The following is a 26940-nucleotide window of genomic DNA, read 5'->3' as shown; positions in this document are numbered from 1 at the left end:
AAATAAGAATTTACTTACCGATAATTCTATTTCTCGGAGTCCGTAGTGGATGCTGGGCGCCCATCCCAAGTGCGGATTATCTGCAAGACTTGTACATAGTTATTGTTAACTATTTCGGGTTATTTTGTTTAGGGAGCCATCTTTCAGAGGCTCCTCTGTTATCATACTGTTAACTGGGTTTAGATCACAAGTTGTACGGTGTGATTGGTGTGGCTGGTATGAGTCTTACCCGGGATTCAAAATCCTCCCTTATTGTGTACGCTCGTCCGGGCACAGTACCTAACTGGAGTCTGGAGGAGGGTCATAGGGGGAGGAGCCAGTGCACACCACCTGACCTGTAAAAGCTTTACTTTTTGTGCCCTGTCTCCTGCGGAGCCGCTATTCCCCATGGTCCTTTCAGGAACCCCAGCATCCACTACGGACTCCGAGAAATAGAATTATCGGTAAGTAAATTCTTATTTTTCCTGTTATTACAGCATTTTATTGGATATTGGAATTACACACATTGCGTCTCAGTGCTTCCATTTTACAAAAAAAAACAAAAACAGTTCACAATGACAGATGTCTTACTAACATCAATAGACACTTAATAGGGACATTTTATATATATATATATATATATATATAATTGTGGAAAAGGAAACCAAACCAAACTAAGCTATAATGCTAGGCATGTAACTGGAGAGGTTGTAGGGAGAGCTAGTTGGGGAACTATGAGGGTTGAAAGGAATAATTCTATGGAGGAGCTCCTACAAAGAGGTTTTATTGAGTACATTGAAAAGAAATGAAATACAGATTATAGCGGTTATAGGAGCAGGTGTAACCACAGAGATGGAATAATTGAAAGATGGATCCCTCTCATGAATATGGAGTCCAACAAGCTTAAGTGGTGCCTGATCAAGATGGTAAACCCCGATTGGCTGCTAAATGTACACTGTCCACCGACGCATTTCATCTTGTAGTCTTTGTCCAGGTGTCCTATGACCGGTATGCTGCTGAGGGTCACCTATGGGGGATCGTTGTTTTAATATTAATCTGCTCTCTGATTTAACATGAATATTGAATAAATGAAATATTTACCATCAAGGATCTTCTGCGTGACAGTGACTAATCGTGTTTGTGCATTTGGAGACACAAATAATTCCCAGCATTAAACACCTACTACTCATTGACACTCCATAAAGGAATGGTGGTGTAAACAGTAATCACTACACTGATGGCTTTTGTGGATTGTACATCATTAGGAGGCAATTCCCTTTTCGCTGATTTTGCAGTTTCCCTTATATAACCACAAACAGAGTGCATGTTCTAAATCTAAGCCTTGTCTGTCATGTTTGGGTAGTTGGTGATTACTACCTGTGAACAGAGCTGCACCGGCACAGAAGGCAGGAGACATTTGGTTTATTTCTTTCATTATAAATAATTATTTTTCTAAAGTTAGTGGCTCAATTTGTGCTGATGTGCATGAGATGGCAGAAATGACCAATATGATGGCAACGTTTGCAAAGCAGAATTGCAGAGTGAGGTTACTGGCATGATAAAAGGGTGGTGAGTGTACATATTCGTGCACAGCCATTTCCACTGCAAAACACAGCTCAGTGCTGGTGCATTGAGTCTCCCCTTGTACTTTTAATGAGAACTATTTTGCATCTTCCGATTACACTACAGTAGAGAAGCTTTTTTTAGGCGCACTTTACCTAATTTAACGAAAGCTTCAAGTACATAAATATGCCATGCGGTATAGCTTCTAAAGAGTTAGGCAATAAGACATTAATGTAACATTTGCACAGCACACCGCCTCTGACCGTTGCTCCTGCCTGTGTGTCTGTCTACGCATGCTTCCAGTCTGTAGAAACATCTCTACAGAGCGGAAAGTAGGAATGAACATTGAAATCTGGTGAACGGTTCAGATAGGCAAACAAGTGCAACACCTGGCCTATGAGCAGCATGCATCTGGTACGAATGCAAACATTTCCCCATTAAGTTGTTTTTTTGTTGTTACTGTGACGCTCATTGTACCGAATAACAGTAACTAAAGCCAGAGATTATTAGCACAGTGATGTATAATACAGTATAGTAGGGGCAATAGCAGACAACCAGTAACAGCTATTTTTACACCAATATAAATAAGTTGATTTAAATATACCACATTGCTAAAACCTGTAAGGTGACATGTGAGACCCAAAGGACGGCAGTTGCTGCTATGAATAACCACTGGTGGCTTCACCATTGGAGGTGCCACTGGTGTTTAACCTTGATGGTGTGAAAACTCATCCGTGGTCTATTACAAGGCAGTGGGCCAGTCAGAATTAAGGATGTGTGTTTGGTATGTCACATCTGGGAGCAGAGCTAGGCTCTGTGTCCTAGTGCTACGGAGAAAAAAACTGTTGTATCTCCATCATCGATGCCAAAACCATCAGCCATCGATGTTCAATGGTCATCTCTAGTTGATGCAGCCAGTTAGTAAAACCCATTTCACACAAAAGTCCCAGGTCTGACCCGGAATTTAGAACATGGTTCAAAATCAGGTCATACCGGGGACAGACTCTTTCACAATGCGGCGCGGACCCAGGTTATTCCCAGGGTGGCACTGTTCACACTTCTCTCGGGTGCAGTGTTAAGTCATCTGCCGGACTTAAAGATTACATCACTTCCAAGCGCCAGGGATCCGGCTTTCCCAATGCTGTGAACTTGACCCCGGTCAGATGGTATGCCCTGCAACCCAGGTCCTTACCGGACCAACCTGGGTAGCTACCCGGGTTGGATTACTGGGTCACTGGACCCGGGTTATTTTTCAGGGGGCGCTTTTGCACTGAGCTGTGACCCAGGATAACTTGGCAATGACCCAGAATAACACACCAGGTTGAAGCGGCAGTATGAAAGGGGTATAAATGGTAATTTGGTGTTACTGACTATGTTTGTGAAATGCCTATTGTGTCTGCAGCAGCTGTGCAATAGGGTACATCTCTAAATCAGGCCTACTCTACATTATGCAAATGAGAAAATGCGGTGCCTAGATGCTGGAAGGACACCCTTGACTAGTATCTGTCCATAGAGTGAGTGAAGATCAATATTAGCATGTGTTTATGCTAATAAATTAAATTGTGACTCAAATGAATTAAAATATTATGGCCACTATCATTTATCTTTACTGGTCCAGCGGCTACGTTGGGTTTCTCATAAAACAAATATAAATAATGCAGTTTCACCACTATTTACCAATCCAGGCTCCTCTCACATCCCCAGCAAAAAAAAACCTGGGGCAGATGTATCAACCTGGGGAAGGCATAAGGAAGTGATAAACCAGTGATAAATGCAAGGTGAGAAACGCACCAGACAATCAGATCCTAACTGTTAATTTACATATTGGAGTGGATTGGCTGGTGCATTTATCACCTTGCATTTATCACTGGTTTATCACTTCCTTATGCCTTCTCCAGGTTAATACATCTGCCCCCCTGTTCCTAAAGAAAGGTTTTCTCCCTCCCTCTGGAAGCCCTGTTCTGCCAGCAGAGAGTTCCAGTGATATGCGCATGCACAGCCGGCTCAGGAGATGTAAACCTGGAGCAGAACCAGCAAAGCTTCTCAGGCATTCCTGGCCCCCACTGCCAGCTATGCCTAACACCAGTTTAGGGTGGAGTAATGTGTACTGCTACTGTAATGTGCATATAAAGAAAACTAAAAACCCTAAAATAATGTTCAATGGATAAATATATATATATATTATATAATTCACATCGGTTAATACACTCATCAGAAAATGATGCCATCTTTTTTCAGCTTTTTACACTTTTTATTTGATTTGGGTTTATCTGCACATATTAGTTCACTTTGCCTCGAAATGGACCTAGATTGTGCAAAAAAATAAATAACAACCCACAACATACCACAGAAAATATTAAGCAAGTACATAAGGCCTCTGCCGCATGGGTCATGCAATACAGTGACGTGTAGTAGGGTGAGGCAGGTTAGGCAGAGCCTTTCCTTTCATACTGACATATACGCCTGAGTTTTGACCAAAATAAGTATATGAAAAATACAAAGAATATATTAGGAATATCTTCTTTGTATTAATCTAATAATTTTTATTGTCAAAATTCTAAAAAATATATGGCAGGTGAGGCAGTGCCTATCTTTTCCACACATCTCTGATCAATACTCACCACATTTTCCAGCATTATATACTGCTGCACCTGTGTATAATGCCCGCATGAACCCTTTGACTTATATTGTTTGTAAATCTGACTCTGGTACCAGCCAGTCCCTCCTGAGCCATTTACCTCACTGCCCGTCCCTGGTGCAAATATTTGGACATTATGCTAAGGTACTGTATGCAACCTCTGCAGGCTTCCCAGAAATGTAAAATTAAAATATTGGTTTAGTATTTCTATGCAGTCAGGTGCATTATTGCAGAAACCCCACATTTCCATATAGCACACACCTATCTGGCCATTCATGTGACGTCCCCCTAATATCTTCAGCAAACAGTCGCTCATTCCGCTTTGTTGCTGCAGTAATGAGTAATACAGTGTAACCTGATGCATCAATCCAAAAGTAGATGCATTACATCACAAAACATGAGGCAATTGCTTTAGTTGTGCTCCACCTCATTTTCTGCTTTCAGAAATGATCCCCAGTGAGTTTCTCATCGGTTCTTAAGCCTCTGTAGCCAGAAGTTTATAAATTGGATTATATTGCTCTTTGCAGTTAAAAGACGCCATAATGTAATAAGTACTGTGCTAAAACACTACTCCAGGGGTGGCCAACCAGTCAGAGACAAAGAGCCAAAAAATCTTGTTAGGTAAGTCAAAGAGCCGACAATGAGCAGAAGGTGCGTGTACAAAAATGGGGTGTGGCATTGTACCTGCTAGGCCATGCCCATGCTATAAAATACATTGAAAAAGCCTGAGCTACATGAAATACATTTTAAAACCAGATCCAACATAAAATACACTGAAAAAGCCAGATACACATAAAGTATATTGAAAAGGCCAGATTCACATAATACACTTTAGCTGCACCATGTGTCACTCCAGCCAGCACCCTCCTGTGTCACTCCAGCCAGCTCCCCCATGTGTCACTCCCGCCAGCTCCCCCATGTGTCACTCCTACCAGCACCCTCCTGTGTTACTCAAGCCAGCTCCTCCATGTGCTACTCCTGCCAGCACTCTCCTGTGTCACTCCAGCCAGCTCCCCCATGTGTCACTCCTGCCAGCTCCCCCATGTGTCACTCCTACCAGCACCCTCCTGTGTTACTCAAGCCAGCTCCTCCATGTGCTACTCCTGCCAGCACTCTCCTGTGTTACTCCAGCCATCTCCCCCATGTGTCAATGTGTCACTCCCCCATTGTCTCTCCTGCCAAGACCCTCCTGTGTTACTCCAGCCAGCTCCCCCTTTCGTCACTGCAGTACGCCCTCATATGTCAGGAACGCTGCCCCCCCAACTCGTGCCATTGCAGCAGCCCCTTATATGTCCTCTGTTTGCCGGTGGCTCCCTCAGTTCTTCGTCCCCATAGTGTTGCTGCATGTCTGGCTGGCATGCAACAGTTTCCAGATCTGTTGTGGTCATGTGACTTTGAGTGTCAGGAGCCACATCTGAATAAAGAAAGAGCCGCATGTGGCTCAAGAGCCACGGGTTGGCCACCACTGCACTACTCTCTGTGAAATGACGATTTATATATATATATATATATATATATATATATGTATATATATATAAAAATTGTTAATACTCAAACAAATTACCACTACAGTAACACCCAAATGTTATCCCAAGTATTGACCCACAATAAAACAGTTCAGTACAAAGGTAAAAAAGCTTATAGATGCCAAATAACATACATTTTCCAGACATAGCAAAAGCTACAATTGGTAATAAGTGCACGATTATGACTTAAAGGTCAAGTATATATGCTTAGACTGTAAATATATACATTCTTTCTTTCAGGGACATATTCACATTTTAAGTGTATCTAAGCAAGCTGTAATCAGGCTCCAGTTGCTGACATTCACAATAAAAAGGTGTAGAAAAAGTAGAACTTTGAGGAAGTGATTGCCAGGGTGTCCATTCCAGTTCTAGCCGTGTTTTATCCTCATTTTCTCTCTCTTTTTTGTTTCTTTTTACATAATCATTAGCATTTTTCGTCCGAGGTTATTGACAAAGGCCAGCAAACTGTAGATAGACGTGTCCAAGTTTAATTACCACCAACTCCATTAATTATCTTATTTTTTTCTATAGAAAAACTATGGTCAGATTTACAGTTTTTTATTTGTAACAGTTAAAATAGGTAAAAGGACTATTACGTATACATTATGTATATAAACATAGCAATATTAATGGAAAATGTGTCTATGTCTATGTACAGTGTTCATTATGTGTGTACTGTAAATTACAACTTTACTGTCTTGAAAAACTTTTTGGCAGATGTGTGAAGACAGCTGTATACATATTTTTATTTTTATATGGACATTTATCAAATCAACAACAACTTGTTGACATGTGATGCAATCAATGTATAGTTTTGTTCATGAGACCCCTGAAACCAAACCTGTAACATAGGGGGTAATTCCAAGTTGATCGCAGCAGGAATTTAGTTAGCAATTGGGCAAAACCATGTGCACTGCAGGGGAGGCAGATACAACATGTGCAGAGAGAGTTAGATTGGGGTGGGGTGTGTTCAATCTGCAATCTAATTTGCAGTGTAAAAATAAAGCAGCCAGTATTTACCCTGCACAGAAATAAAATAACCCACCCAAATCTAACTCTCTCTCTGCACATGTTATATCTGCCTCCCCTGCAGTGGACATGGTTTTGCCCAATTGCTATCAAAAATCCTGCTGCGATCAACTTGAAATTACCCCCATAATGCAGATCAACTCTGTATTTTATGCTACTAAACCAAGGGGCAGTAACTGTTTAAAAAGTAACTTACAACTCATTTCCTAACAATTATATTTTAATACATAGTATACTTTGCCTGGAGCCAAATATACTAAAAAGGAAATATATAATATAGGTTCAAATTCAAAACGAACTATACAGATGCACATAAGCTCAGCTTTGCGCGATGAGTATGCACCGCGTTATAGCTGGTGCGACTAGTGTGTCTGAGAATAGGATGCGTTCTCATGTCCATAGGAATTAATAGAGTGATCGCTGGCTGTGAAGATTCACAGAGTGGTGCGCCATGCAGCAATCTGCGATACAGTATGCCACATCGTGGCTAAGCTGAACAAGGCTACATCTGTATGTCCCAAAGCTGCCCTCCAGACTTAACATTGGACCAAGCATTAAAAGATTAAGGGGGTCATTCCGAGTTGATCGCTCGCTAGCAGTTTTTAGCAGCCGTGCAAACGCTATGCCGCCGCCCACTGGGGCGTGTATTTTAGCTTAGCAGAAGTGCGAACGCATGTGCAGCCGAGCTCTGCAAAAACAGTTTGTGCAGTTTCAGAGTAGCTCAAAACCTACTCAGCGCTTGCGATCACTTCAGAATATTCATGTCTGGATTTGACGTCACACACCCGCCCAGCGTCTGCCCAGCCACGCCTGCGTTTTCTCCGACATGCCTGTGTTTTTCCAAACACTCCCTGAAAACGGTCTGTTGACACCCAGAAACGCCCCTTTCCTGTCAATCTTCTTGCGGTCGCCATTGCGATTGGAATTGTCATTCAAGCTTGTGCAAAACCACATTTGTCTTTGTACCCGTATGTCGTGCGTGCGCATTGCGGGGCATACGCATGCGCAGAAATGCCGATCTTTTGCCTCATCGCTGCGCTGCGAAAAATCCATAGCGAGCGAACAACTCGGAATGACCCCCTAAGATCCCAGTCCTGCATCTTTAACCCTATCAGTTGGAGTATTCATTAACTCAACAGATATATATATATATCTACTTTATAATCAGCAAACACCCTATAAATATTGTGCTATTATTTCTTCATGGCACTGAAAGGTTCACTCTGTGTCACCTCCTTATGACTCTGAAATGAGTGGACGGGTGGTGACGTACAGTAGTCCCAAGAGTCACAGCATGAAGCTTTTATATGGTACTGTAGCTCAGAGAAGACACAGACCAGATCCACACTCATCACTACGTTTCTCCCATAATCCTCTTGTTTTAATGTAATTAGATCTCCCTGGGATTTCACTAGACTTTGTTTTGTAATTGACAGTGGTGACAGAAAAAAACATATACTTATCAAAGGATTAACATCTGATCATATATTTCACAGTCCTGGTTTAATATACTAACATTAACTAAGCTGAATACAAATGGTTGTAATTTGTTTTAAAAACTAAATAAACCAATTTAAGGTCATTGTTTTGATGAAATTGTAAAAGTGAGTCTACATACAAGTCTCCAATGCATTTACAGAATATATGTTTATCTAGTTATAGAATATGCAAGGCCAATCGCTATGTACATAAATAAACATGTTTCTAGGTTTGTGTGTACTGTACAGGAAGATGTAAGCTGCTTTGTAATATGCAGGCATACATCCTTCTATGCTGTATGTGCTCTCTGCAGAAATACTTTTCTTACATACATTTACAGATACATATGTACTGTGCACTTACCTTTGTGCAATACACATCCACAAATATTTATCACAGACTAGCCTACCGTACACATTTTTGTAACATGTGGCATATATACACATTGCTACATAAACACTTTAATGCACACACATATGCGTCACACAAGGCATGCATACAGATGTGCAGTGTTCTGTACATCATCCGTATATGAACTATCTACTGTGATAACCGACAGCATTTTTCCATTGGAGCTTGGTTTGGAGATTTTATTTCCTCCCTATTACTAATATTCTTACATTGACAAACAGTTGTGAAATCAGTCACTGATATAATTAGTACTGTTTACCCCGTGGGAGGTTTTAGGCGGTCTGTATGTTTGCTTTTCATCCTGGTCAACTGATAATATCTTTTTCTTGAACATATTTCTGGAGAAACTGGGAAATTTGTCCTAGAGAAGATCTTATCCTTGGAGGGTTCCACAGATGTTATAGAGCTGGTGGGTGAGAGAAGATCTCATTCCTCTATAAATTCAAGGATAAATTAATTGGTTTAATTGAGAATTGATAGCTTGATATCTCTTTGTGCCATATCAGCGTGCAGGCTGATTGTAGTTACCATTAATCTCTTCAGAAACGGTCACAGCTTCAGCCCCCAAAGGAAGTTTGTCACTGTACTCTGACCCCACCTCAAACTCTTCCTGGTTGGTGTTGGATTGGGAACTTGTTAGAACCTCATCTAATACACTTCCTTCAATCTCCCTCTCCACCTCTTCATCTGCAGGGGCTGCTTCTACTTCTCCCTCATCTCCTCCAGCTTCGCTAGGGTCATAATTCTTTTCCGACTCCACATAAGAAGCTCTGGGGTCAAAATCAGCAGCCATGTGCTTCTCCATTGGGTCTGCTTTCTGGGTTTTCATTATTAATTTATAATTTTTGCCATGATACTTAGAAAGTAGGTGACAGCAAGTGGCTCCCATCAAAGGTATAGTAGCCAAACTAAGAAGGAAAATGCTCACCACAATAATAATTATCAAGGAGGGGACTTCCTTTTTGGTAGTGAAAACAACCTGCATTTGACAGTCTTCTCCTTTGTATGTTAGGCACACAGAATAGTTAGTACCAGGTGTAAGTCCTTGGAACCAATAGGAATTTATTTGATCCTCAATTTCTGACCACTGGACCAAAGAAAAACCTTTGGGACTTTCTTGGCATAGGTATAGCATCTTGAGATGTTTTTTCCCTGGCTGTGTACTATATGGAGTAATTTGTACTTTAGCTTCTTTCTCAGATACATCCAGGGCGATGACACCCAGGTCAAACACATGAGGCTTCAGATTTGTGCTGTCATTGAATGCATGGTTGGAAACATGTAGTCCTCCCACACCTGGTCCACACTTCTTCTCATTTGAGTGAGGATGCTCTAAAGTATCCAGAATGCTATGATCATTACCAACTGATTGGGCTGTGGAGTTGACAGTTTTCAGTTTTTCCTCAGTTTTATCTGAGTTAAGAACACTATTTACAGATTCCTTGGCTGCAATCTTTTTACTATCTGTTTGTGTCTTCCCTGCTGCTGGATCTTCAACCTTGATGGGATACTTTTGACTTCCTGCCACAGAGATGTTTACTGAACTCTGACTACTTCCCATTTCATTTGTGGCTATGCAAGTGTAGGCTCCTTCTAGTTTCTTGCTAAGATGAGGAATTACCAGTGTTCCATTTTGGTAAACCAGAAAGTGTCCGGAGACCTCAGCTCTGGGCAAATCAGTAGACAGTTTAATTTCCACCTCTTGAGTAGCATTGCGAACTTTCCATTGGATTGTTGGTTTGGGGCTACCACTGACCAGACAATGCAAAGTGAGAGTAAATCCATCATATAACTCTGTGTTGTCTAGGTTGGGGTGGTAGCTGAGTTGCACAGTAGGAACTTCACATTCCAAATTTGGAATTTCAGAAAGTGGCTTCCCTTGGAATTCTTCAGGAGAAGCACATGCAATTAAGTCCTTTTCTGCCACAGTGACTTGAGCTTCTTCAGACCATTTTTTAAGCCACATCAATGAGCAAGTGCAGTGGAAGGGGTTGTTGTAGATCTGGATGTGTAGAAGTGAAACAAGAGGTTTAAAAGTTCCTTCCCTAATGACAGAGAAATGATTGTTATTTATTCTGAGAGATCGCAGATCTTTTAAGTTGTCAAAAGCATCCAGTGGTAGGTTGACCATGCGATTGTTGTTCATTTTTAATAGTTGAAGGGCAGGGAGACTGGCTAGATCCTCCCAGGGAAAGTCCACCAGTTGATTGTGACTAATATCCAAATTTTTAAGATGCTTCAAAGTAGCCAAAGTACCCTTTTCTATTGCACTAATATCATTGTGAGCTAGCCATAGTGATGTCACCTGAGTCGTTCCCACAAAGTTAGACTTCGTTAGTGAGCTAATTTTGTTGGCTGAAAGACTGAGGGTGGTAACATTGGAAGGGAAACCTGTTGGAACCTTCTGTAGCTTCTTGTAGGTACAGTCAGTAAACTGTTGGTTATATTTGTCTACACAAGAGCAGGGCTCTGGACAGCTGAGTGTTGTCCTCAGAAGTGTACCAGCAGCAAACACAAAGAGGAAAGTATCCATTCTTCCTCCTGCAAGATAAAAATATATTATAAAACAAGGGAAAATGTGATGGAATATTTTTATTTATCTGGTTATAGTGAATGGTCAGTATAAATACAGATGAGCCCATTTACAAAGCGCACTGGTTAAAAAACCTTTCAGTTCTAATTCTAAAATATTGCTCAGTTTAGCATAATTTCTGATTTAATGTGATCATTGCAGTGGCATTGCGGTTATTACAGCGATAACTAGCATTTAAAAATATTTTTATTATATTGAGCTAAATGCCAGTAGAAGTGTGCGTCTCAAAGTAAAACTGGAAGATCCCCAATTGTCCCATTAAAAGTGTACGACAGACCTGATCGCCCCCAAGCTCTAAGATGGTGCAGTATGTTAGTCCTTTTGTGGAGTGGAAAGGACCCTGGGTGCCTCCGCTACATCTTTTCCATATTTCACACCAATAATCTGGCTATGTTTAATGTTTTTGCACTGATCGCCCAGAACTAGACACACCAGTGCATCTTCTCCGCACTAAGGGACTGATTCAGAGATGTACGCAATATCGCTGTTGTAGGCAGTGGAGCGATTTCTTGCCACTGTACATGAATATATGTTGCACTGCACATGTGCCCTGATGGTTTTTTGACAATGGTTGCAGAGAGGACTAACTTGCACAGTAATTGATAGTAAGGGACCATTTGTGAGAGGTCATGGGGGAGTGGCCACTCAAATGCAGACATGACACAACCATTTCTGGAGCATGTCACAGCGGGATCCAGTCAGGATCCTGGCACTTGGAATCCCGGCAGTCGGAATACCGATGCCAAAATCCTGACACTGCTCGGAATACCGATGATGGGATCCTGACATGGATCCCAATGCTGGTGCCGGAATCTCAAATGCCAGGATCCCGAATGAAGGACTGCCAGCACTGCAGTGAGGTAAGCAGCGCATGGTGTGTGTGTGTGGGGGGGAGAGGTAGGTTTAGGCTGCGGGGGGAGGATTAGGTTAGGCAGTTAAGCTGCAAGGAGGGAGGATGAGGGTTAGGCACCACTGGGAATGGTTAGAGATAGGCTGCGGGGAAGGGAGTGTTAGGGTTAGGCTGCAGGGAGGGAGGGTTAGGGATAGGCTGCAGGGGAGGGACTGTTAGGGTTAGGCTGCAGGGAGGGAGGGTTAGGGTTAGGCACCACTGGAGAGGGTTAGGGTTAGGCTGCGGGGGAAGGGGAGGCTTAGGGTCAGGCTGCTGGGAGGGAGGGTTAGGGAGGCTAGGGATTAGTGGTAGCATACTGTAGTTACCTTTTATGTGTTGGGATCCTAAGAGTCGGGATGCCGCTGTCGGCACTGAGTGCCAGGATCCCAAAAACATCCCATCACAAGTAAGAAGCCGGAGACAGAAACCCCACGGCCATGCTGCATGACCATAGGGTCAGTTGATGTGTGATCGACGTGCATCCGATAGTGTATGCAAGTGGTGGTTCACAGAGACACTTCCTGTGGCCAATACAAATCCCAGTGTATGTGATACTTGCATATTTTGGCACAGCTGCTGCAAAAAAACGTGCAGCTACAACGGCATTTGGGTACATCTCTGAATCAGGCCCTAAGCACGGAACACCTATCCTCCCATCAGCCCATGAAACTTCTGCTGACCCACAAATGCTACCATCTTGCTTCACATACCTACACGCTTCGAGAACAATCTAGCAGCACTTGCACACATTGGACATACTGTACACTACTAGTACCAACAAAGGCTGTTTTGTGGTTTGTCAGTGAGGTCAAGGCAGGGCCGGTGCAAGGTTTGTGTTTTCATGAAGATCAGTTTAGGAGAGCCCATCTGACTTCAAGTATTACCAAACCAATAACTACAATAATCTCCTGTGCTGGCTAAAGAATAAAGGGCGTATTATAAAACAATCATTGCAATCTACACATGAAACCAACAAGGGAAATACCATATTTGGGGCTGTTGTACATTCTGTAGTATGGATTTAAGAGTAAAAAAACCCACATTGTGCAGAATACTACACACTAAGTGCAGCATAATTCCTAATGAGAAACTGAGATAAAAACTGTTTATGTGTATGCATTAATAGGATATAGGGTGTCCTTAGTTAGTGAGTATACATATTTGCATAAGCCATAAATTTGATATCTGTTAATAAACAGTATACTATATACAAAGTACATACAGAAGCAGGATCATTTCTGAACTGTCTGGATGTAGCGTAAAATAACAATAAAAACAAATGGCTCATTTATACAGAGGCGGAACTACCGCCAGTGCAACCAGTGCATTGCACTGGGGCCCGCCACTGTCCAGGGGCCCAAAGCATGTAATGAGTCAAACTGACTCATTACATGCAACTGTGTGCTGCGGGCAACCGCTTCCCGCAGCACACAGCCGCCCGGAGAGGAGAGGAGCGCACTGCAGCGGCCACAGGGGAGAAGGAGGAGGAGGGAGGTGGAGGAGGGAGCCAAAGCAGCGCTGTTTTATTGGTTGAGGCGCTGCTGCTGCTGTCCCTCTGCTTCACTATAGGCTGTCTTCCACCGCTGTGAAGCGCATCCCAGCATTCACAGCGGCGGAGAACAGCCTATGGTGAAGGACTGGGACAGCAGCAGCAGCGCCTCCACCAATAACACAGCGCTGCTGCGGCTCCCTCCTCCACCTCCCTCCTCCTCCTTCTCTCCTGCCCGGGAATCGTGATCTCTGCTAGAAGCTGCACTGAGGAGCCTGAGCCAGCGGAGACAGTAAGTATAATTCTTTCTTTCTTTCTTTCTTTCTTTCTTTCTTTCTTTCTTTCTTTCTTTCTTTCTTTCTTTCTTTCTTTCTTTCTTTCTTTCTTTCTTTCTTTCTTTCTTTCTGTGCAAAAAGGGGGACTGTCTGCCGTAATGTGTAAAAAGGGGGAATCTGCCTGCCGTAATGTGTAACAAGGACACGCTGTCTGCCGTAATGTGTAAAAAGGGCACACTGTCTGCCGTAATGTGTAAAAAGGGCACACTATCTGTCGTTATGTGTAAAAAGGGGGACGCTGTCTGCCGTTATGTGTAAAAAGGGGGACGCTGTCTGCCTTAATGTGTAAAAAGGGGACGCTGTCTGCCGTAATGTGTAAAAAGGGGACGCTGTCTGCCGTAATGTGTAAAAAGGGGAATCTGTCCGCCGTAAGTTGTAAAAGGGTCTCTACCTGGTGTAGTGGTACTACTGTGCGGCGTAATTTGAATAATGGAGACTGCTGTGCACCGTTTTATGAATTAATATTATTTTGTGGCCACACCCCTTCCCCACGAAGCCATACCCCTGTGTATTTTTGCGCGCGCCTATGGCGCGCACTGCCCCTGTTTTGCATGCAGGGGTGGGGCTTCGATGCGGTTTCTTACACACAGTGCTAAAATGTCTAGTTACGGCACTGTTGCTAGGTATCCATTTCTCTGGCCCTGAGCAGGTCCCCCTCACCAGATCCTCCCCAGGGGTGAGGGGGTGGACTTGGATGGGATGAGGGGGGGCAAAACATTTTGTCGCACCTGGGCCCACCGCTCGCTAGTTCCGCCATTGCACTTATAGTAACACTGTTTATGCCACCTCCAGTCCCCACCCCGCTATCAGTCACTTCACAGTTCCAAGAAATCATTCACCTTTACTTGCATCTTGAAAACTGCTACAACCCCCCCCCCCCCTCCCCTCCTTAAACACCCCCCCCCCCAAACATTTGTATAGGAAATAATTGAGATAGGGAACGAAGGCTGGTGTTTACTTATGGCACTATTAAAATTAATGTATATTTTATCCATAAATATTTGCATGGAATATATATATATTCACCCCCCCCCTCCCACCGGTGCCCATGCAATAAAAGTATTGCCCCAAAAAAGGGCCGTGGTCTCAAACCGAAAGGGGCGTGGCCACACAATAGTAATAATGCCCACAGTAGTAGCACCCCTAATACACATAATGCCCACAGTAGTAGTACCCCGTCAGGGCCAGTGTAAGGGTATTAGACGCCCCACTTCAAGCAATAAATTTGCGCCCTCCCACCCATACATAATAAAGGGACCGTGCACGCCAAAGGCTCGTGCCGTAGAAAAGGAGTGTGAACTCACAAGGAAGGTGTCACGATCTGGGTATCTGGACGCCATTTCTTACCCATCAGATGCCTCCTAAGGCTGGCTCAGTGCTCCAGGACCGGATCCCATCTGTTATCCTAATGTTCACATTCCTGCATCCTCTCCTGTCTCTCTGAGACGCTGTCACAGTAACGCCTTATTACATCTGGCATGGCGTCTCCCGCGGCCTCCGCCGCCGTCCCTGAGCTTCTGCATGCAGAGTGTCAGAGTGGCGATTACGTCAGCCGCGGCCTCCGCTGTGTCCGCGTGGTTGGATGTGCACTTGTCAGCCTGGCGTCTCCTGTCTCCAGTGGCCGGCGCCGCCATTACTGTTTTCATTACCACATGGATTACAAACCAAACTTCCCTCCAAGTGTCTGCATGGGCGCAGCCATCTTGGATTCTGTCAGCTGATCATTTCCTCCAATCTGTTGTCAGTATTGTTAATCTGCATAATTGCCTAGCCAATCCCTTCCTTGCTGCAGGTATAAATACACTGTGCCTGAGCAAGGAAGGCGTCAGTGCTTTGGTTGTCAAACCTAGTTCCTGTTTGTCTCTCTCCTGTGATTGTCTTCCAGGTTCCAGCTCCTGTCTCAAGACTTCCACCATAGAGACCCGCACCAGCATTCCACCTGCGGTGTAGCCTGACTCTCCAATCCATTGTGGATTCATCTGTTTCCAGCTACAACATTACCTGCTTCCAGCTCAGCTTCCAGCAGAGTACAGCTTCCCTTAAAGGGCCGGTGTCCTTTCTACACTTTACCACTCTCCACCGGTATTATTATTTCTCCGCTCTCAAGTTCTACATTTCAGTTCATATTTCATCGCTCCCAAGTTCATTTATTATTTAACTGGTTCCAGCCAGTATCCACTCCGTGCTAACAACAGTCTGGTTCCAGCCAGTATCCACAGCAGCTGTTTTATCTTCAGCAACCCAGCTTTTCCTGGAACACCAGCTGGCACAATCCTGGGTTATCTCCATTGCTACAGTCGGGCCTGGTAAGGACTTTCCATCTAGAAGATCATAAGAACTATCTCACACTACCAGTGCCCTGTGGCTCCTGCCATCCTGTAGTACCCAGGAACTGTATTTATTCTTTGCTGACTTTTACGTTTTCTTTTACTGCTGCTGTGTTGCGGAGTTGTCATAATAAACATCATTGACTTTTATCCAAGTTGTCGTGGTCACGCCTTCGGGCAGTTATTATTCATGTTACTTACATGTCCAGGGGTCTGATACAACCTCCCAGGTTCCGGTACATCTCAGCCCCTACAACTGAGGCTGCCTCCCGTCAGCTCAGGCCCTCAGTTGTGACAGTAAGCACTGACCTAATGAATCCAGCCGGAGACCAGGATCAAGCGGCCAGGCCGATGCAAGAACTGGCAGCCCGACTAGAACATCAGGAGGCTGCACAGGGCCACATCATCCGCTGTCTCCAGGATCTCTCTACTCGGCTGGATGGGATTCAGACAACTCTCCGTGGATCAGGCGCGTCTGGTGCGTCACCCACAGTGACTCCAGCTATAACCCCACCCACCTTACCCATTTCTGCTCCACGTCTTCATCTTCCAACGCCAGCAAAATTTGACGGATCTCCAAGATTCTGCAGGGGATTTCTCAACCAGTGTGAGATTCAGTTTGAGCTACAACCTGGCAATTTTCCCAGTGACCGTACAAAAATTGCCTACATTATTTCTCTTCTCAGTGGCTCAGCCCTTGATTGGGCATCACCGTTATGGGAGAGGTCCGACTCCCTGCTATCTTCCTACACTGCCTTCGTGTCAACATTCAGGCGCATCTTCGACGAGCCAGGCCGGGTAACCTCAGCTTCATCCGAGATTCTCTGTTTACGCCAGGGGTCACGTACTGTAGGACAATATCTGATACAGTTCCAGATCCTGGCATCCGAACTGGCATGGAACGACGAGGCCCTGTATGCTGCATTCTGGCATGGCTTATCTGAGCGTATTAAAGATGAGTTAGCTACCAGAGACTTACCTTCTAAGTTAGATGAGCTAATCTCACTCTGCACGAAAGTTGATTTACGTTTCAGAGAGAGAGCAACTGAGCGTGGAAGATCATCTGCTCCAAAATCTTCTGCTCCTCCTCCTCGTCAACTGTCACCATCTAAAGATGAGCCCATGCAACTTGGCCGTTCCCGTTTAACTCCTGCTGAGCGCCGAAGACGTCTCTCCGAGTTTCTCTGTCTCTATTGTGCAGCTCCGTCTCACACCATTAATGCCTGTCCCAAACGTCCGGGAAACTCCAAATCCTAGCTCGCCAAGGAGAGGGCCGGCTAGGAGTAATGATCTCCTCTCCATCTCCTCAAGATTGTAATCTCCCAGTCTCGCTTCAAGTTGCTCAACGTTATCGGAACGTCATTGCCCTCCTTGATTCCGGAGCAGCTGGGAACTTTATTACCGAAGCCTATGTTAAACGGTGGTCCCTACCCACCGAGAGACTTCCTTCGTCCATTTCTTTAACTGCCGTGGATGGCAGCAAAATTTTTGATGCAGTTATTTCTTTAAGGACTCTACCAGTTCGTCTGAGAGTGGGAGTTCTTCATTCCGAACTTATTTCTTTTTTAGTGATTCCAAGAGCCACACATCCTGTGGTCCTGGGCCTTCCATGGCTCCGTCTTCACAATCCTACAATTGATTGGACGACTACGCAAATCCTGGCATGGGGTTCCTCCTGTGCTGAGACATGTTTGTTTAAAGTATTGCCTGTCTGTTCTTCCTCCCCCAGGTCGTCTGATGTTCCACCTCCTCCATATCAAGATTTCACGGATGTGTTCAGTAAAGCTTCTGCTGATATCCTTCCTCCTCATAGAGAATGGGACTGTCCGATTGATCTCGTTCCAGGGAAGGTTCCACCTCGAGGCCGAACTTATCCGTTGTCTCTGCCTGAGACGCATTCTATGGAGGAATATATTAAAGAGAACCTAGCAAAGGGGTTCATTCGACCTTCTTCTTCTCCAGCCGGCGCAGGCTTCTTTTTTGTAAAAAAGAAAGATGGTGGTCTGCGGCCGTGCATCGACTACAGAGGTTTGAACGACATTACCATCAAGAACCGTTATCCTTTACCCCTGATTACTGAGCTCTTTGACAGAGTTAGCGGAGCTACCATCTTTACAAAGCTGGACTTGCGAGGTGCATACAATCTCATCCGGATCCGTGTGGGTGACGAGTGGAAGACCGCCTTTAACACCCGTGACGGACATTATGAGTACCTCGTCATGCCCTTCGGATTGAGCAATGCTCCAGCTGTCTTCCAGCATTTTGTCAATGAGATCTTCAGAGACATTCTATACCGTCATGTCGTGGTCTATCTAGACGATATCCTCATTTTTGCCAACGATTTAGAGAAACATCGTTTTTGGGTTAAAGAGGTTCTGTCCCGTCTCCGTGTCAATCATCTCTATTGCAAATTAGAAAAATGCGTCTTTGAAGTCAAGTCCATTCCGTTTCTAGGGTACATTGTGTCCGGTTCCGGACTAGAGATGGATCCTGAGAAACTACAAGCAATCCAAAATTGGCCGGTACCCTTAACCCTCAAAGGGGTCCAGAGGTTCTTAGGGTTCGCCAACTATTACCGAAAGTTTATACGAGACTTTTCCACCATTGTGGCGCCTATTACTGCTTTCACTAAGAAGGGTGCTAACCCGTCCAAGTGGTCTGAAGAAGCCATGCAAGCATTTCATCTTTTAAAACAAAGGTTCATCTCTGCGCCTGTTCTGAAACAGCCTGACATCGACTCTCCTTTCATCTTAGAGGTGGATGCCTCCTCCGTTGGAGTAGGAGCGGTGTTATCTCAGAGGGCTAAAGATGGTCATTTACACCCTTGCAGTTTCTTCTCCCGGAAGTTCTCCCCAGCTGAGCGCAACTATGCCATTGGCGACCAGGAGTTGCTAGCCATCAAGCTCGCTCTAGAAGAGTGGAGGTATCTGTTGGAGGGAGCTTCTCATTCAATCACCATACTTACAGACCACAAGAACCTTTTATACCTGAAGGGCGCACAATGTCTCAACCCTCGTCAGGCCAGATGGGCACTTTTCTTTTCCAGGTTCGACTTTAAACTCCAGTTCTGTCCGGGCTCTCAGAATCGCAAGGCCGATGCCCTTTCCCGCTCATGGGAGCAAGAAAATGAGTCAGAGTCTTCAGACAAGCATCCTATTATCAATCCGTTGGCATTCTCCACGGTAGGGATGGACTCTACGCCCCCATCAGGGAAAAGTTTTGTGAAGCCGATGCTAAGGAAGAAGCTCATGCATTGGGCCCATGCTTCCCGTTTTGCCGGACATACAGGTATCCAAAAAACCCTGGAGTTTATCTCTAGGTCCTATTGGTGGCCAACTCTGAAAAAGGACGTCTTGGAGTTTATTGCATCTTGCCCAAAGTGTGCCCAACATAAAGTATCCCGCCAGTCGCCTGCGGGGCAACTGGTTCCACTATCCGTTCCCCGTCGACCATGGACCCACTTGTCGATGGATTTCATTACAGACTTACCCATGTGCAACAAGTTCAATACCATCTGGGTGGTAGTTGACCGGTTCACCAAGATGGCACACTTCATTCCTCTCACCGGTCTTCCGTCAGCTTCCAAGTTGGCTCAAGTATTCATACAAGAGATCTTCCGACTCCACGGTCTTCCTGAAGAAATTATCTCAGATCGAGGAGTTCAATTCACAGCCAAATTCTGGCGAAGTTTATGTCAAGTCCTCCAAGTCAAGCTAAAGTTTTCCACGGCTTACCATCCTCAGACCAATGGTCAAACCGAGAGGGTGAATCAGGACTTGGAGGCCTTCCTCCGCATCTATGTGTCCTCCTCTCAAGATGACTGGGTTCAATTACTTCCCTGGGCCGAGTTCTGTCATAACAACCAGTATCATTCTTCATCTGCTTCAACACCATTCTTCACTAACTTTGGATTCCACCCTAAAGTCCCTGAGTTCCAACCGCTTCCAGCAACTTCTGTTCCCGCAGTGGATATCACCTTGCATCAGTTTGCCAATATCTGGAAGAGCGTACGATCAGCTCTGCTCAAGGCATCGTTCAGGTACAAGAAGTTTGCGGATAAGAAGCGTCGAGCAGTTCCTGCTCTCAAGGTGGGTGATCGGGTATGGTTATCCACGAAGAATTTGAGGTTAAGAGTTCCCAGTATGAAGTTTGCACCTCGCTATATCGGTCCTTTCAAGATTGAACAAGTCATCAATCCTGTTGCTTACAGACTTCAGTTGCCTCCCTTCTTAAAAATACCCAGGACATTCCATGTTTCCCTGTTGAAACCGCTGATCTTGAATCGGTTTCATTCCTCACTTCCTCCAACTCCGAAAGTCCAAACTCAACGAGGCGTTGAGTATGAAGTGGCCAAGATCCTGGACTCACGTCACCGTTACGGTCAACTACAGTATCTTATTGACTGGAAGGGTTACGGCCCTGAGGAACGTTCATGGACCAATGCTTCTGATGTCCATGCTCCTGCCTTGGTCCGGAGATTCCATTCCAAGTTTCCTCAAAAGCCAAAGAAGTGTCCTGGGGCCACTCCTAAAGGGGGGGGTGCTGTCACGATCCGGGTATCTGGACGCCATTTCTTACCCATCAGATGCCTCCTAAGGCTGGCTCAGCGCTCCAGGACCGGATCCCATCTGTTATCCTAATGTTCACATTCCTGCATCCTCTCCTGTCTCTCTGAGACGCTGTCACAGTAACGCCTTATTACATCTGGCATGGCGTCTCCCGCGGCCTCCGCCGCCGTCCCTGAGCTTCTGCATGCAGAGTGTCAGAGTGGCGATTACGTCAGCCGCGGCCTCCGCTGTGTCCGCGTGGTTGGATGTGCACTTGTCAGCCTGGCGTCTCCTGTCTCCAGTGGCCGGCGCCGCCATTACTGTTTTCATTACCATATGGATTACAAACCAAACTTCCCTCCAAGTGTCTGCATGGGCGCAGCCATCTTGGATTCTGTCAGCTGATCATTTCCTCCAATCTGTTGTCAGTATTGTTAATCTGCATAATTGCCTAGCCAATCCCTTCCTTGCTGCAGGTATAAATACACTGTGCCTGAGCAAGGAAGGCGTCAGTGCTTTGGTTGTCAAACTTAGTTCCTGTTTGTCTCTCTCCTGTGATTGTCTTCCAGGTTCCAGCTCCTGTCTCAAGACTTCCACCATAGAGACCCGCACCAGCATTCCACCTGCGGTGTAGCCTGACTCTCCAATCCATTGTGGATTCATCTGTTTCCAGCTACAACATTACCTGCTTCCAGCTCAGCTTCCAGCAGAGTACAGCTTCCCTTAAAGGGCCGGTGTCCTTTCTACACTTTACCACTCTCCACCGGTATTATTATTTCTCCGCTCTCAAGTTCTACATTTCAGTTCATATTTCATCGCTCCCAAGTTCATTTATTATTTAACTGGTTCCAGCCAGTATCCACTCCGTGCTAACAACAGTCTGGTTCCAGCCAGTATCCACAGCAGCTGTTTTATCTTCAGCAACCCAGCTTTTCCTGGAACACCAGCTGGCACAATCCTGGGTTATCTCCATTGCTACAGTCGGGCCTGGTAAGGACTTTCCATCTAGAAGATCATAAGAACTATCTCACACTACCAGTGCCCTGTGGCTCCTGCCATCCTGTAGTACCCAGGAACTGTATTTATTCTTTGCTGACTTTTACGTTTTCTTTTACTGCTGCTGTGTTGCGGAGTTGTCATAATAAACATCATTGACTTTTATCCAAGTTGTCGTGGTCACGCCTTCGGGCAGTTATTATTCATGTTACTTACATGTCCAGGGGTCTGATACAACCTCCCAGGTTCCGGTACATCTCAGCCCCTACAACTGAGGCTGCCTCCCGTCAGCTCAGGCCCTCAGTTGTGACAGAAGGGAGACGTGGCCACACAACAGAACCCCCAACTCCAATTTACGCCACACAGTAACACAATCTTATTCACATTACACCGCACATAGTGCTCCTGATCCATAATACACCTTATAGTAATGTCCCTTATTCATGTTACGACGCACAGTAGTGCCCCGTATTCACGTTATGTCACAGTAATGTCCTTTAGTCACGTTATGCTGCACAGCAGTACCCCTTGTACATGTCACGCAACACAGTAGTGCCCCTTACACAAAATGCCCACAGTAGTATTGCCACACATAATGTCCACAGCAGTAGTGGTCCTTACATATATGTCCACAGTAGGGGAGGGGAGGAGAGAGAGGGGCGAGTGTGGTCCTAGTGCTGGGCATACACAGGCAATAAAATGATTGTCAGGCATTTTATCTGACCCTGCTGATATCCGGCACATACACTGTGAGATCTCTCACAGTGGATGTCATGTGATATCTGTGCTCTATCCCCCAGGGAGGATACATTTCCAGAACCTTCCCATGTGAAGGAAGTGGAACAGGGGAAATGTCCATCGTTCGGCCACAGTAGGGCATACACTGCCAATTCGGCCAACCAGACACTTAGAAAATATTGCATCAGAGGGACATGCAGGATGATCCAGCATGCTTGACCGATCAATATTTTTGGTTGCAATTATCTAATAATTGTAGCATGTATGCCCAAGCATTACACGGGAGAGCAGTGTCTGGTAGTCTGGTGACTGAAGAGCTGCTTCACGCTGCCAATGCGGCTGCCATCATACAGATGCAGGCAGTGGGGAGGAGGAAGGGAGGTAGCTGACGCTTCACGCTGCTGGCGCGGCTGCCATCATACAGGTGCAGGCAGCGGTGAGGAGGGGGAAGAGTGAGGAGGAAGGGATGTAGCTGACGCTTCACGCTGCTGGCGCGGCTGCCATCATACAGGTGCAGGCAGCGGTGAGGAGGGGGAAGAGAGAGGAGGGAGGAAGGGAGCTGACGCTACATGCTTCCGGTGCGGCTGCCACCATACAGGTGCATGTAGCGGGGAGGAGGGGGAGGAGAGAGGAGGGAGGGAGGTAGCCTGACGCTTCACGCTGCTGGCGCGGCTGCTATCATACAGGTGCAGGCAGTGGTAAGGAGGGGGAGGAGAGAGGAGGGAGCTGACGCTACACACTGCTGGCGCGGCTGCCATCATACAGGTGCGGCAGCGGGAAAGAGTGGGAAGAGAGAGGAGGGAGGGAGGGAGGTAGCTGACGCTTCACGCTGCTGGCGCGGCTGCCATCATACAGGTGCAGGAGTGAGGAGGAGTAGGAGAAGAGAGGAGGGAGGAAGGGAGCTGACGCTACACGCTTCCGGTGCAGCTGCCATCATACAGGTTCAGGCAGCGGTAAGGAGGGGGAGGAGAGAGAAGGGAGGGAATAGCTGACGCTACATGTTGTCGGCGTGGCTGCCATTATACAGGTGCAGGTAGAGGGAAGGAGGGGGAGGAGAGAGGAGGGAGCTGACGTTAGAAGAGCTGCTTCACACTGCCGGCGCCACTGCAATCATACAGTTTGACATGTGCAGCGCCAGCCGGAAGCAACAGCAGAGTAGCAGAGTGGGTAGAGCGCATATCCAGCCCAGCGCCTCCTCGCTTTGTATACTCTGCTGAGTGGGTAGTGTTGGCTCCAACTACACCCTAAAACCTAAAAACCTAAAATGTAATGTACACATCAATGATAATAGTAAAATAACATATCCAACTACTAGTTGTATTAATAGACAAACACCCCCCCATCACACACACACACACACACACACACACACACACACACACACACACACACACACACACACACACACACACACACACACACACACCATATACTTACTCAGCTGGAAGAAGAAGGCTCTTTGGTTTCTGAGTCTGCACACTCAGAAGGATGGAACTTGGAAGCAGCCCATGGGTGGAGGAGAGGAGGAGGAAGGGACTTGGGGAGGAGAGGGATCAGTGATAGTGACATGGAATAGAAGGGAGGGAGTTGAGCCTCCAGGAGAGGAGGCTTGCGATAGGTTAATGGAGGGAAGGGGTGGAGCCTCGTGGGGGAAGGGGCAGAGTCTCACAGGAGAAGGGGCGTGGCCTCGGTAAAAAAGACAGTGTGACTGACTGACATCGGGACACTGACTGAGCACAGCCTGAAAGCCACAGCTGCGGCACGGACCGGGGTCTCTGTGAGAGCGGCGTCTGGGCAGTGTGTCCCCTCTGTAGGGTCTGCTCAAACTGCACAGTGTAAATGGTTCGAGAGCCGCTGCCCCCTGCTGATGTTGGCTGGAAACATCAGTGGGCGGCCCTCCCGCCTCCCTAGTCAATGCCGAGGAAGAACTGCGTTTTATTTATGCTGCTGGCGCCACTGCCTCTAATACAGTATCACAGACGCAGCGGCAGCCGGCGACAGCAGTCACGTACCGCAGCAGAGCAGAGTGGCAGAGCAGGGAGAGCGCCTCTCCATGTCAGCGCCTCCCTGCTTTGCAGGACTTTGCTGAGCAGGTAGCGCCGGGCCTGCACCCCGTAAAATACAATGCCCACAGCAGTAGCGCCCCTTTTACAATGACCACAGTAGTAGTGCTCCTTATGCAATGTCCACTGTACTGGTAGTGCCCCTGGGGGGTCAATCCGAGTTGATCGCTAGCTGCTTTCGTTCGATCTGCAGCGATGAGGCAAAAAAATGACACTTCAGCACATGCGTATGCGGCGCAATATCGTACTATTGCAACGAACGATGTAGTTTTACACAAGGTCTAGCGAAGCTTTTCAGTCGCACAGGCAGCCGCAGAGTGATTGACAGGAAGTGGGCGTTTCTGGGTGTCAACTGACCGTTTTCGGGGAGTGTTCAGAAAAATGCAGGCGTGCCAGGAAAAACGCAGGCGTGGCTGGGCGAACGCAGGGCGTGTTCATGACGTCAAAACAGGAATTGAACAGTCTGAAGTGATCGCAAGCGCTGAGTAGGTATTGAGCTACTCTAAAACTGCACAAAAAAATGTTTCCGCCGCTCTGCGATCCTTTCGTTCGCACTTCTGCTAAGCTAAAATACACTCCCAGTGGGAGGCGGCATAGCGTTTGCACGGCTGCTAAAAACTGCTAGCGAGCAAACAACTCGGAATGACCACCCTTATATAGAGCCCATAGTAGTGGTGCCCTTTATGCAATGCTCCCAGTAGTTGTGCCCCTTATGTCCCCAGTAGTGATGCCCCTTATGAAGTGCCCCCTTTACAATCCCCTCATTAGTAGTGCCCCCATTAGTGATGCCGGTAATGGTAATGGCCCTGTGTAGTATTGCCCCCAGTAGTAATGTTGCCTGTAGTAATGTCCCCAGTCGTTTAGCCACCTGTAGTTTAGCCCCAGTAGTTATGCCCCCAGTAGTTTAGCCCCCAGTAGTAATGCCCCTGCAGTTATGACCCCAGTAGTTTACCCCCACTTTAGTTTAGCCTCCCAGTGGTAATGCCCCCTGTAGTTTAGCCCCTGCAGTTATGCTCCCAGTAGTTTAGCCCCCCAGTAGTAATGCCCCCAGTAATTTAGCCCCATGTAGTTTGCCCCAAGTAGGAAAGCCCCCAGTAGTTTAACCCCTGTAGTTATACCCCCTGTAGTTTAGCCCCCCAGTAGTAATGCCCCCAGTAGTTTAGCCCCATGTAGTTTGCCCCAAGTAGGAATGCTCCCAGTAGTTTAGCCCCTGTAGTTATGCCCCCCTGTAGTTTGCCCCCTTGTAGTTTAGCCCCCCTGTAGCTATGCCCCCAGTAGTAATGTGCCCCTGTAGTTATAGCCCCAGTAGTAATGCGCCCCTGTAGTTTGCCCCCAGTAGTTAGCCCCATGTAGCTTGTCTCCAGTAGTTAGCGCCCTGTAGCTTACCCCAAGTAGTAATGACCCCTTGTAGTTTAGCCCCGCTGTAGTAATGCCCCTGTAGTTTGCCCCTAGTAGTAATGCCCCTGTAGTTATGCCCCCAGTAGTAATGCACCCCTGTAGTTAGCCCCATGTCGCGTGCCCCAAGTAGTAATGCCCCCAGCAGTAATGCTCTCTGTAGTTTGCCCCCTTGTAGTTTAGCCCCCCTGTAGTAATGCCCCTTGTAGTTTAGCCCCCCTGTAGTAATGCCCCCCTGTAGTTTTGTCCCCAAATAGTAATGCCCCCAGTAGTTTAGCCCCTGTAGTTATGCCCCCAGTAGTGTGCCCCAAGTAGTAATGCCCCAGTAGTAATGCACCCCTGTAGTTTGCCCCCAGTAGTTTACCCCTTGTCGTTTGCCCCCTGTAGCTTGCCCCCAGCAGACGTGCCTTAAAACCCCCCAAAAAGCACCATACTTACCAAGCCCCGCTCCGGCGTCCGACTGCTGTGATCCTCCCGGTGTCTGGCTCCCTGCACTATGAGAGAGACGTTATGACGTCTCTCTCATAGCGTACACTAGAGCCGGGAGCAGGAAGTACTGAGCTCCTGCCGCCGGGCTTCCACTGTGCAGGGAGAGCCGGGCGCCGCTGATAACAGGAATAGATGGCTTCTGGAATAGATGGCTTCCTGGCAGTTAAGCATAGCTGTTATACCCATTATCCATAGATGGGAGGTGGAAGGATTGTATGGATGATTGCACCACACTGTGCAGAGTACTGATGTTCTTGATAAATAGACAATTGATCACTGAAATATGAACTTGCTCAGAAAGTCAGAAACCATTGCAAATCACTACCCAATATGTATTTTTAGCTTTTTAAATTACCGCTAATGCTAAAAATACTAAATTACTCTATTTGTGGGGTTTCATTAATTTGAGAGGTGGATACAGGCAGTATGCACCTTTGGCACGCATGCATTGATA

At 46.3% G+C, this 26940-nt stretch overlaps 1 protein-coding gene across 3 annotated transcripts in view; it reads right to left on the bottom strand.

Annotated features, from left to right (window-relative positions):
* Positions 1-3771: 3771 nt before the first annotated feature.
* Positions 3772-26940, bottom strand: part of ISLR2 (immunoglobulin superfamily containing leucine rich repeat 2) — an 80384-nt gene continuing 57215 nt past the window's right edge. For all 3 annotated transcript variants that reach the window (XM_063926448.1, XM_063926447.1, XM_063926446.1), the window contains exon 2: positions 3772-11166. In XM_063926448.1, the coding sequence (XP_063782518.1) occupies positions 9128-11158 (2031 nt within the window). In that variant the 5' untranslated portion in view covers positions 11159-11166 and the 3' untranslated portion in view covers positions 3772-9127. The remainder of the gene's footprint in view (positions 11167-26940) is intronic.

The sequence above is a fragment of the Pseudophryne corroboree genome, chromosome 6, assembly GCF_028390025.1.
Source record: "Pseudophryne corroboree isolate aPseCor3 chromosome 6, aPseCor3.hap2, whole genome shotgun sequence".
Lineage (NCBI taxonomy): Eukaryota > Metazoa > Chordata > Amphibia > Anura > Myobatrachidae > Pseudophryne > Pseudophryne corroboree.
The sequence above is the reverse complement of the archived record's forward strand: the minus strand, read 5'-3'. Positions and strand labels throughout refer to the sequence as shown.